This window comes from Pleurodeles waltl, chromosome 6 (assembly GCF_031143425.1).
Source record: "Pleurodeles waltl isolate 20211129_DDA chromosome 6, aPleWal1.hap1.20221129, whole genome shotgun sequence".
Classification (NCBI taxonomy): Eukaryota; Metazoa; Chordata; class Amphibia; order Caudata; family Salamandridae; genus Pleurodeles; species Pleurodeles waltl.
The window spans coordinates 1571625805-1571638956 of record NC_090445.1 but is presented as its reverse complement, the minus strand read 5'-3'; the positions used below and the strand labels follow the sequence as shown (position 1 = coordinate 1571638956).

Below are 13152 nucleotides of genomic sequence, written 5' to 3'. Positions count from 1 at the left end.
CCCCCTGAGCCCCCACAGCGCCGCCTGCAGAGGGAATCCCGAGGCTTCCCCTGACCGCGACTCTTTGAACCTAAAGTCCCGACGCCTGGGAGAGACCCTGCACCCGCAGCCCCCAGGACCTGAAGGACCGGACTTTCACTGGAGAAGTGACCCCCAGGAGTCCCTCTCCCTTGCCCAAGTGGAGGTTTCCCCGAGGAATCCCCCCCTTGCCTGCCTGCAGCGCTGAAGAGATCCCGAGATCTCTCATAGACTAACATTGCGAACCCGACGCCTGTTCCTACACTGCACCCGGCCGCCCCCGCGCTGCTGAGGGTGAAATTTCTGTGTGGACTTGTGTCCCCCCCGGTGCCCTACAAAACCCCCCTGGTCTGCCATCCGAAGACGCGGGTACTTACCTGCAAGCAGACCGGAACCGGGGCACCCCCTTCTCTCCATTCTAGCCTATGTGTTTTGGGCACCACTTTGAACTCTGCACCTGACCGGCCCTGAGCTGCTGGTGTGGTGACTTTGGGGTTGCTCTGAACCCCCAACGGTGGGCTACCTTGGACCAAGAACTGAACCCTGTAAGTGTCTTACTTACCTGGTAAAACTAACAAAAACTTACCTCCCCCAGGAACTGTGAAAATTGCACTAAGTGTCCACTTTTGAAACAGCTATTTGACAGTAACTTGAAAAGTATACATGCAATTTTGATGATTTGAAGTTCCTAAAGTACTTACCTGCAATACCTTTCGAACAAGATATTACATGTTAAATTTGAACCTGTGGTTCTTAAAATAAACTAAGAAAAGATATTTTTCTATATAAAAACCTATTGGCTGGATTTGTCTCTGAGTGTGTGTACCTCATTTATTGTCTATGTGTATGTACAACAAATGCTTAACACTACTCCTTGGATAAGCCTACTGCTCGACCACACTACCACAAAATAGAGCATTAGTATTATCTATTTTTACCACTATTTTACCTCTAAGGGGAACCCTTGGACTCTGTGCATGCTATTCCTTACTTTGAAATAGCACATACAGAGCCAACTTCCTACATTGGTGGATCAGCGGTGGGGTACAAGACTTTGCATTTGCTGGACTACTCAGCCAATACCTGATCACACGACAAATTCCAAAATTGTCATTAGAAATTGATTTTTGCAATTTGAAAAGTTTTCTAAATTCTTAAAAGACCTGCTAGGGCCTTGTGTTAGATCCTGTTTAGCATTTCTTTTAGAGTTTAAAAGTTTGTAAAAGTTTGAATTAGATTCTAGAACCAGTTATAGATTCTTAAAAAGTATTCCAACTTTTAGAAGCAAAATGTCTAGCACAGATGTGAATGTGGTGGAACTCGACACCACACCTTACCTCCATCTACAGATGAGAGAGCTAAGGTCACTCTGTAAACTAAAGAAAATAACAATGGGCCCCAAACCTACCAAAATACAGCTCCAGGAGCTTTTGGCAGAGTTTGAAAAGGCCAACCCCTCTGAGGGTGGCAACTCAGAGGAAGAGGATAGTGACTTGGAGGACAATTCCCCCCTACCAGTCCTATCTAGGGAGAACAGGGTCCCTCAAACCCTGACTCCAAAAATAATAGTCAGAGATGCTGGTTCCCTCACAGGAGAGACCAACACCTCTGAAATCACTGAGGATAACCCCAGTGAAGAGGACATCCAGTTAGCCAGGATGGCCAAAAGATTGGCTTTGGAAAAGCAGCTCCTAGCCATAGAAAGGGAAAGAAAAGAGATGGGCCTAGGTCCCATCAATGGTGGCAGCAACTTAAATAGGGTCAGAGATTCTCCTGACATCCTAAAAATCCCCAAAGGGATTGTAACAAAATATGAAGATGGTGATGACATCACCAAATGGTTCACAGCTTTTGAGAGGGCTTGTGTAACCAGAAAAGTAAACAGATCTCACTGGGGTGCTCTCCTTTGGGAAATGTTCACTGGAAAGTGTAGGGATAGACTCCTCACACTCTCTGGAAAAGATGCAGAATCTTATGACCTCATGAAGGGTACCCTGATTGAGGGCTTTGGATTCTCCACTGAGGAGTATAGAATTAGGTTCAGGGGGGCTCAAAAATCCTCGAGCCAGACCTGGGTTGATTTTGTAGACTACTCAGTAAAAACACTAGATGGTTGGTTAACTGGAAATGAAGTGTGTGACTATGTTGGGCTTTATAATTTGTTTATGAAAGAACACATTTTAAGTAACTGCTTCAATGAAAAGTTGCATCAGTATCTGGTAGACCTAGGTCCAATTTCTCCCCAAGAATTGGGAAAGAAGGCAGACCACTGGGTCAAGACTAGGGTAACCAAAACTTCCACTGGGGGTGACCAAAAGAAAGGGGTTACAAAAACTCCCCAGGAGAAAGTGGGTGACACTAGAAACAAAGAAAAAGAGTCCTCTGTAGGCCCCCAAAAACCAGAACAGGTGGGTGGGCCCCAAGACACAACCCAAAACAAAGGTGGGTACCAGGGTAAGAACTGGGATGCCACTAAGGCATGGTGCCACAACTGTAAACAGTCTGGGCACCACACCAAGGACACTTCTTGTCCCAAAAACAAACCCCAGAACAAGATTCCAGGGGTAACCAGTGTAGCCATGGGAGATGACTCCTCAGATGAGGAGGTCTTCATAGCCTTCAACTGGAAACAGGGCCCAACAGGTGAGTTGGAGATCCCAGAGGGAAGTAGACACTTCCACCACCTACTGGTGAATGGAATCCCAACCACTGCCCTGAGAGACACTTGTGCCAGTCACACTATTGTGCATGACAGGCTGGTGCTCTCAAACCAGTACATCCCAGGTGAGACTGCCAGGGTAAGAGTTAGCCTAGACAGGGTCACTAAGAGGCCTGTGGCTTTAGTGCCCATAGAAGTGGGTGGCACTCTTAACTGGAGAAGGGTAGTAGTCAGTACAGACCTCCCCCTTGATTGTCTCCTTGGAAATGACTACCCAGAGGTTAGTCAGAGCCCAAGAGAGGAACTGGTCCAGTGCCAGTCCTCTCCCAAGTATTCTGGAAGTCCTGCCTCTGCAGTAAATGCAAGCAGACCCCAGAAGAAGAAGAAAAGAAAACAGAGTAGGAAGGGTGGACAACCTTTAGCCAAGGTTACAGCAAGCCAAGGAGATTCTGCTCCAGTAGGGGAGAACTCCAAAAATGGCCCTGATAAAGTCCAACCTGACCCACAAGAAGTCCTGGCTAGTCAGGCAACTGTTAAACCTGAGTGGGTGGCTCCTCAGCTAACAGAAGAAAGAGTGGAAGAAGGGTGTTTACTACAAGATGTGGTAACCCCCCACTCTAATACAGCAGACAGGCAACCTGAACCCAAAGAAGCCTGTAACTTAGCCCCTTCCCTTTTAGGCGAAGAGCTAAAGGTGTGGTTCTGGGCACTGACAGCTGTCAGTGGCCTCTGCTGGGTGTTAGCCTTTATGGCTGCACTATCCTTGGCATGGTGGTCTGACCCCATGCCAAATAACAAGTTAGGCCCCCTGACCCTGTTGGTCATGGTGGGGTTACTCCAGCTCTGGGTAACCTCTTTGGGTAAGCTAGGGGTGACCCTGGCTAAGATAAGATTAGCAGAGGTGGATACCTCTGACCTCAAAATAGAGAGAATGGGTGAAGACATAAAAAGCACAGACAAGAGGCAGTTCAGACTAGGTCCTATCACTGTGGAAGTGGGTCAGTTCCCCAGAGGGAATGACCTGAACAGGAGGATGTAAGGCAGAGTAGGCCCTGCAACAAACCAGCCATTTCCTCTACTCTTCCTCGCCTGACAGACTAGGAAGACTCTTCCAGCGTTGGCTGAGTCTCCTGGCCTGTGGGCTGGGGGGGGCTTGTGTAAAGAAATGGCTCCCTGTTGCAGTTACCCCCCACTTTTTGCCTGATACTGATGCTGACTTGACTGAGAAGTGTGCTGGGACCCTGCTAACCAGGCCCCAGCACCAGTGTTCCTTCACCTAAAATGTACCATTGTATCCACAATTGGCACACCCTGGCATTCAGATAAGTCCCTTGTAACTGGTACTTCTAGTACCAAGGGCCCTGATGCCAAGGAAGGTCTCTAAGGGCTGCAGCATGTCTTATGCCACCCTGGAGACCTCTCACTCAGCACAGACACCCTGCTTGCCAGCTTGTGTGTGCTAGTGAGAACAAAATGAGTAAGTCGACATGGCACTCCCCTCAGGGTGCCATGCCAGCCTCTCACTGCCTATGCAGTATAGGTAAGACACCCCTCTAGCAGGCCTTACAGCCCTAAGGCAGGGTGCACTATACCATAGGTGAGGGTACCAGTGCATGAGCATGGTACCCCTACAGTGTCTAAACAAAACCTTAGACATTGTAAGTGCAGGGTAGCCATAAGAGTATATGGTCTGGGAGTCTGTCAAACACGAACTCCACAGCACCATAATGGCTACACTGAAAACTGGGGAGTTTGGTATCAAACTTCTCAGCACAATAAATGCACACTGATGCCAGTGTACATTTTATTGTAAAATACACCACAGAGGGCACCTTAGAGGTGCCCCCTGAAACTTAACCGACTATCTGTGTAGGCTGACTAGTTTTAGCAGCCTGCCACAAACCGAGACATGTTGCTGGCCCCATGGGGAGAGTGCCTTTGTCACTCTGAGGCCAGTAACAAAGCCTGCACTGGGTGGAGATGCTAACACCTCCCCCAGGCAGGAATTGTCACACCTGGCGGTGAGCCTCAAAGGCTCACCTCCTTTGTGCCAACCCAGCAGGACACTCCAGCTAGTGGAGTTGCCCGCCCCCTCCGGCCAGGCCCCACTTTTGGCGGCAAGGCCGGAGAAAATAATGAGAATAACAAGGAGGAGTCACTGGCCAGTCAGGACAGCCCCTAAGGTGTCCTGAGCTGAGGTGACTCTAACTTTTAGAAATCCTCCATCTTGCAGATGGAGGATTCCCCCAATAGGGTTAGGATTGTGACCCCCTCCCCTTGGGAGGAGGCACAAAGAGGGTGTACCCACCCTCAGGGCTAGTAGCCATTGGCTACTAACCCCCCAGACCTAAACACGCCCTTAAATTTAGTATTTAAGGGCTACCCTGAACCCTAGAAAATTAGATTCCTGCAACAAGAAGAAGGACTGCCCAGCTGAAAACCCCTGCAGCGGAAGACCAGAAGACGACAACTGCCTTGGCTCCAGAAACTCACCGGCCTGTCTCCTGCCTTCCAAAGATCCTGCTCCAGCGACGCCTTCCGAAGGGACCAGCGACCTCGACATCCTCTGAGGACTGCCCCTGCTTCGAAAAGACAAGAAACTCCCGAGGACAGCGGACCTGCTCCACGAAAAGCTGCAACTTTGTTTCCAGCAGCTTTAAAGAACCCTGCAAGCTCCCCGCAAGAAGCGTGAGACTTGCAACACTGCACCCGGCGACCCCGACTCGACTGGTGGAGATCCGACGCCTCAGGAGGGACCCCAGGACTACTCTGATACTGTGAGTACCAAAACCTGTCCCCCCTGAGCCCCCACAGCGCCGCCTGCAGAGGGAATCCCGAGGCTTCCCCTGACCGCGACTCTTTGAACCTAAAGTCCCGACGCCTGGGAGAGACCCTGCACCCGCAGCCCCCAGGACCTGAAGGACCGGACTTTCACTGGAGAAGTGACCCCCAGGAGTCCCTCTCCCTTGCCCAAGTGGAGGTTTCCCCGAGGAATCCCCCCCTTGCCTGCCTGCAGCGCTGAAGAGATCCCGAGATCTCTCATAGACTAACATTGCGAACCCGACGCCTGTTCCTACACTGCACCCGGCCGCCCCCGCGCTGCTGAGGGTGAAATTTCTGTGTGGACTTGTGTCCCCCCCGGTGCCCTACAAAACCCCCCTGGTCTGCCATCCGAAGACGCGGGTACTTACCTGCAAGCAGACCGGAACCGGGGCACCCCCTTCTCTCCATTCTAGCCTATGTGTTTTGGGCACCACTTTGAACTCTGCACCTGACCGGCCCTGAGCTGCTGGTGTGGTGACTTTGGGGTTGCTCTGAACCCCCAACGGTGGGCTACCTTGGACCAAGAACTGAACCCTGTAAGTGTCTTACTTACCTGGTAAAACTAACAAAAACTTACCTCCCCCAGGAACTGTGAAAATTGCACTAAGTGTCCACTTTTGAAACAGCTATTTGACAGTAACTTGAAAAGTATACATGCAATTTTGATGATTTGAAGTTCCTAAAGTACTTACCTGCAATACCTTTCGAACAAGATATTACATGTTAAATTTGAACCTGTGGTTCTTAAAATAAACTAAGAAAAGATATTTTTCTATATAAAAACCTATTGGCTGGATTTGTCTCTGAGTGTGTGTACCTCATTTATTGTCTATGTGTATGTACAACAAATGCTTAACACTACTCCTTGGATAAGCCTACTGCTCGACCACACTACCACAAAATAGAGCATTAGTATTATCTATTTTTACCACTATTTTACCTCTAAGGGGAACCCTTGGACTCTGTGCATGCTATTCCTTACTTTGAAATAGCACATACAGAGCCAACTTCCTACAGGCATTACCTTGTAAGTAAATTTATGGATGGTAAACAAGGAGGGGCTAGAGTAAAGACTAGCAATGAATTTGAAAACTTATTGTAAATCATAAGCACTTTACCCGTTGTTTGTAAAGGTTAAAATGACTCAACAGTGTATTGACGGAAAACACTTTTGTTCTTTTCTTTGAAGGTGGGACCTGGCATTGTTTTTCTGACCTTCAAACATGCCTTCTTAGGAGGTGGTGTCATTCTTCATTGTGTTACACCAGTGGAACCTCTTTTGCAGAAAGTTTCTCATAGTATTTATTACCAGAAGACTATGCCAACACTTGTACCCAAATTTATTCTGAGGGCGGAATGCATGCAGGTAAGCCACTTCATAACCATGTGTTGGCGAGAAACCGATTCATACCATTCTACATGTTTTGTGCAGGCTTTAGCTTTCATTCCTCCATTTAGACCTTCAGACGCTGATGTTTTTTTTAATAGGTTTTTGTGCCTCATGACCCACGTTGGTCAGAAGGAGCTGCCGTAATTGTCAGGCTCCTCTTTCTGACAGAACAAGGCCTTATTCAGAGGCTACAACCTCTACCATCTTATGAAATCTATATCCAGCCTCAAAGGAAAAAACTGTGGTGTTAATGAGGTAGTCTTTCTGTCCCATCTCTCTAGGTGGTACTACAGCTCCTGGCAGGTTAAGGTTCAGCTCCTAGGTCACCTTTTAGAAGGGACAACGCCAGTGCCTGAGAATGTCAAATCTAAAAGGCATAATGCAATGCCTTCCCTCAAGTAGCTTAACAGTTCCACAGTTCTTTCCTGCTACCATTCCTGGTGCAACCTAGATAAGGTTTAAGTACTTTTTCACGAAATACTGGCAAACATTTTACAGTGTGGCCTTTAAAAGCGAAGAGTTGCTATTCTACAGCTTCATGTTACAGAACCCTTGGTAGACACAGGAAGAGCTACTCAGGTATTTATTTGCAGGAAGAGCTACTCAGAGACTTATTTGCAGACGTACCTGGATGGACGACATCTTAAACAGTGATATCTAGGATAAAGTTATGAATTTGTCTTGACAGTACAATATTATTTTCACACCTTAACAGGTGAGGGGGTGAAAAATGTATGTGTGGCGTGTTAACAGTAACATCTCTTAGCGCTGTGCTCACCATTGCAGTCTTTGCAAGCTTTGAAAGCTCATAAGGTGTCTGAAGCATCTAAAGGTAAGTAAAGTTATTTTCTGCCGGTAAAACAGTCTGGGTTTCAACCAAAATAGAAGTCTTCACAGCTGCCTTCCATTTATGATCCTTCCAAAATCCATTTATACAATTCATCCCTAGTCATCAATGAGCATGCATCCCCAGTCAGAAGAAACATTTATTTTTTTCTTTCCTAGTGATCCTCAATCACTCTTGATCAGTGGATTAAAAAATATACCAGAGAAAAATCATGTCCTGAATTTCCTCTTACTATGCTACATGTCCTGACATTTCCAAAATTACTCCAGAGATGGGCATATTTATTCAGCAAGGGTATGGATTTGAACCCTGACAGCACCTAGGGTTTTATGCCTCATACTGAATCTGAGATCACAAGAACCATTTTAGACTTTTACGTTTGAGCCACTTTCTAATTGTGTACATGTTCACTCCCTTTCAGGATCTGGAGTCAATGGAACTAGGGATTGGGTGGCATATGTTGGCTTCTAAGATGCTTTCTTCTGGTCTGCCATGGAACCCAAAACTACAAGTAAAAGTGCACTCCAATAGACCTGAATTCTTCCCAAGTAATCTTACTTGGTTGTTCTCTAGGTTTTGCAGATTTTTTTTTTAAAGTACATTTTTATTCATATTAGTTTAATTATACAGGCTCACAATAACACTTAATCTGACACCACATTAGAGGCTGATAAGTGTAACAACATTATGAGATGCATCAATAAAGCCTCATGGATTATCATATCATGAAAATCATTAAGTGATCCATTCATGACCCCACACCCCCTCCATCATCTAGACCTACATTTATCGGGCAGCAGGATGCCAATAAAAATATTTCCTCAGCATTGCACACATCTATTTACAAAAGAATAGGCAGAGTTCAATGTACCATACTCAGCAGTGCACCTCTTGGTAAGGGGAAACACTAGATCAATAAGTATATGGGTGCTGTGTTTAAATACCACCTCACTCATGAGTTCCAGCTGGAGCAGTCTGAGAGACTATTCAATGGGCAAAAGAGGTGCTTCAGGTAATGTACAGATAATTGATTTTGAGTAGGCTTTAATCACCCGTCAACCCCATCTCACAAAAAGTTACCTGATCTACGTCTGGCATCCAGTAGAGTTAAGGTAAGGCATGTTGTCCTTTTTCCAAAGGTGTTCTTGCTTTAAGTACACTGTTTTTGAATGAAATCTGGTTAGGTTTGGCAGGCATGCCAAGTTCCCTGGCTGCTGTGTTTGCCTCACACTAGTGAATCTCTTCTAACGGACCCAAATTTACCTCTTTGGCAACTGACCAAAATGTACTGCATTTATCAGGGACATTACAGACTAAAGAAAAAAAAACTTTGAATTTTTCATCCTCCCGGTCAGGCTGAGTCCAAATCTTTCTTAGAGGGCTGTACTGCATGAGATCAACCAGGGATAGCGCCCAACGCCCGGGCCATATTGTTTGGGGTCAAGGGCAACAAGTTTTCCTGATTATTTTGGCCTTGGGTCAGGTAGGCCAGCCCCCTGCAGCACAAACTCTTTGACTACCAGTTTACAGAGAAGGAAACTGTCTGCAGTTGAGATAACGTGTGTCCGTATGTTAAAGCTGTTCGAACTTATATTTATGGTTCATTAATGAAAACCTTCATTATTAGGGTGAGCGTTGTAAATAAACATGTTAAGATCACACTGCACTACTGACAGTGGTTCCAGTAAAAAAAAATAAAGTACACTTTTGAAAACTCTAACAATATGAGGCTAAGTATATTGCTCCCAGAATGCTCCCTGATTAGATGAAAATGTTTACAGAAGTTTGTAAACAAGAGTGATGATTCTTTGCTTTCAAAATGTTCAGACAAAAATGCAATTAGGAAAAAAAACGTTTAGCCACTGAAACTTAAGGTGCTATTTCTTTGACTTTGAAGAGTCACTTAGTAAAATGTGTTGATGCATGCTAGTATTTCCAAAAAATATTCCTAATGGAAAATCATTGTAACCATTTTCAACAAGATCATGGGAAGCAAGAAAAAAAAACAGCACTGGCAAAACTAACATTTTTTTTGAGTTTTTTTGGTTTCATCAATGCATGTCTTGTATTGACATGGCATTCATAAAACTTTATTGTTGTGGGAGCTGCAAGGCCCTCACCATTGTAACAAACACTGGCAAAAAGAAAAGAAAAAAGTTTTGGGTCTCAAAACACACACATTGCCACCAGTGGCATAACAAAGGCCCTGCAGTCCCCCTCCAGGGGACCCCCTTGGCACCTCACCTGCACTGAGCACATGTTCTTTGCAGGGGGGGGCATCCACTTTCATTACACCGCTGATTGCCACAGTAGTTCCTGACACTGTACAAAACTACTTTGTATGTTAGTATGTTCCTTGTGGAAGAGCAGAATGCGATCACTCACAGTAAAGCCAGCCGATAGATGGAGGAATAGAAGTTTAATAATAACAAAGTGTCTTTAACACCAGACCTAATTAGGTGCCCAATTCTAAAAGAAAGTCACAAAAGTGCACCCATGGTTTATGACTTAGTTTTTGTGAATTCATGAAAGCCACTAATTCAAAGAGTAGACCATGAAATTGTACTCCTAAAAAGTATTTGTGAAGTGGATTTTAGCACAAGCAAATATGCTCATGTGAAAATCTGTTGAGCGTTTACAAGTTCGCTTTCCCTCCAACCACTTTTCTCAACCCTGGAAGAACTTCTGCCATTGTCAGGAACATTTCCAACCTTTCTCATTATGGGAAAAGAATAAAGGAGAGCTAGTAAAAATCCTTAAAACGTGCAAGCTAGTAGGTTTGCAGACTGGGGCATTCCAGCCCCGGAACTATTGCTCACTGCTTCCTTCAACCCCAGTAGGTAGATATGAGGAAAGTTAGCAAAATAAGAAAATTGCTGTAGCAGGGCTTGAAATTTCTAGTGTTCAAGTCCTACCATAGTAATAGCCCTGGCATAATCAGAGAGGCTAGTACCAGAGCTCTTACATAATGCGATTGCTGCCATAATTTGTTGTCGCACTACATGGCGCCAAAGGGACAAGTAGATTTGTTTTTTTACAGGACAACTAGATTCAAGAAGCAACCTGTCCCATGGACAGGTAGATATTTTTTTTAATTCCACACCCCTGTCAACCAACTTCAGCTTGTGCATCTGTAGAGTATGTCTCAATGGAAGACACTTAAAGAATTGAGACTTGTGTATTTCATACTTCTTATTCCAAACTCAAATATTTCCTGTAACCATGATCCCACACACACCCCCACCAAACTTTGATATACTGATGGCACCCCATTGCTTAAAAGCATGGAGAATGTTTGCCTGAAGTAGCCAATTTTTACACTAGAGTGGAGTTTCTAGGTTGACTCTGCAATCTCAGCCTGTTGAGCAAAGACCGTCACATCAGCAATTGAAAACCAAATAGTAAGGAGTAGGCCTGACTGGGAGGCATGGTGCGGTGTGGGGTGATGGAGTTGTAGTAGAGGGTATTGGCCTGCCATACAACATGTGGAGCAGGTATGTCCCTACCAAGCTAGCCAGGTTGACTCAATTGACTGGATCATCCTGCTTGCTCGAACCGTCTCTGGGAACAGGCAATTTAACCACCCACAAGTAAAGCTGTATATACGCCATAACAAGCCCTTTGGTTTACCATGTTTGGAACATACATTTAATCTGCCACTCTGGGCAGCGTATGTGCCCAGTGGAATGCTCTGGAGTATTTGCAAATGGTTTGGAAAAAACTTCAGACTTATTTTAAATGGGAATTTGCAAGATGGATAATAGACTTTGAAGGGTGACTCTCTTCAAAAGGGACATCATATCCACCAGAGAACATAGCAGTAAATTCCAAAGGAGTTACTCACTGAGAGAGACCATTACAGACGTCAGAGTAGTCTCTAAAGCCTCAGCTGATCCGCAGTGACATACACCCCTAGATGCTTCAACTGTCCATAACTACAGTGATCTTGGTTTGCCGTTTCGTAGCTTAGTTGCCATGCTGGACCAGGTAGAATATTGATTCATCCCAGTTTACCACCAAATCGGAAGCCTCTCCTGACATTCCAAGACTCTTCGTGAGGCTCTGGCCTGCCCTTTAAACAGTAGGCCATTAGTTTATGTAGAAGCACGGTTGTCCTTGCTGTTGCCCAAGTCTGGTGCCTGGACGTATGTGCAGTAGTATGGCTGGAAATAAGCTCTTAACTTTGCTAGGAGGTGATTTGGTACCTGTGTCCTTTGACTTTTAATGGATGTCAGTGCCTCTGCCAGCTCATTTACTGCAAGCTTACAATCTCAAGCTGAAGAATCCAGGAGTCTTCTCACGTGGATACTCAACCTTTTTATAGTGTCAGTGGTGCTTTGTCAAGACTAGTGACCACATCTTCCATCTGCCTCTTCTGCTTCCAGCAATATGCTCTCTCCCTGAATGTCTGTCTTAGTCTTCCAAGGGCATGTCAGTGGTGTGGGTAGTATCAAATTTCAACTGAAAAAGGATTCAGTTTAGTCATTGAGCTGTTGGGAGAACTTCCCATCTATTTTCCATCAACTATTTAATTACCCAATACCGAAGAGTACCTCATTGCTGTCCGTGCTTTGTCTGAATAGTTTGTGTTTAGGATCCAGGCTACGATGTGACTAGATTGTTGCCTTCCGAGTGGGAGTGGGCTGTGTATGCTGCATGGTCTGAAGGTCTAAACAAGGACTCTTTCCTCTTTAGTAAGCGTGCATGGAAATTCTTGGACCGCTGCGTCTCTAGCACTCTGTTTGAATGTATGCCCCTTCCAGTTAACTAGATTGATTTCCACGGTTTTCAGATTATCCACCCACTTTGCAGCTGCAGCTCGTGGTGGTGGTGTTGTTGGGGTGAGAGGGGTGTTGCACCTTCCTCACCACCTCCGCCGCACTGCTCCTTGGTCCTCGCAGCAGGCACAGGCTCCCAGCCTGCCCTGCAGCCAATCCTAATGCTGCTTTCATGGTGCTGGCAGCATGAAAGCAGCGTTGGGATTGGCCAGAGTGCTCTTCCTTGGCGCTCAGAGGCAAAATGGGAGCCTCTACCTGCTGTCTCCAACCAAGTGTGCATGTGTGTTTGGCCGGTCAAACATACATGGGCACTGAGGGGAGTGCTGTGCATTCCCCCTCTGTCCCTGTTACGCCCCATGGCCCACCCCTTTTACAATGAAACTGAAACAATAATAAACATAATTTATTATAGTTTTATTGTAAAAGGTTTGCAACTGCTGGCAGGAGAGGGGGAGAGGGGGTTGGAGGGGTGGCGACAGTGTTCCGCTATAGCGGAGGAATTGCAGCTGACTGCTTTTGTACAACAGAGTATCGCCTTGAAGCTTCCCATTCTATTGCAAATGAGTAAACCGTTCAGTCCTTGGCGGGGAAATAGTCTAGTATCTGATTTGAAAGTGTCTTTCCCAGGTCGTGGTCT

The 13152-nt window shown here is 45.8% G+C and overlaps 1 protein-coding gene across 2 annotated transcripts in view; it reads left to right on the top strand.

The window, feature by feature from the left end:
* The window catches only part of LOC138301144 (cholesterol 7-desaturase nvd-like), a 140535-nt gene that overhangs the window by 116137 nt on the left and 11246 nt on the right, over positions 1 to 13152 (top strand). For both annotated transcript variants that reach the window (XM_069241303.1, XM_069241304.1), the window contains one exon: positions 6690 to 6866. In XM_069241303.1, the coding sequence (XP_069097404.1) occupies positions 6690 to 6866 (177 nt within the window). The remainder of the gene's footprint in view (positions 1 to 6689; positions 6867 to 13152) is intronic.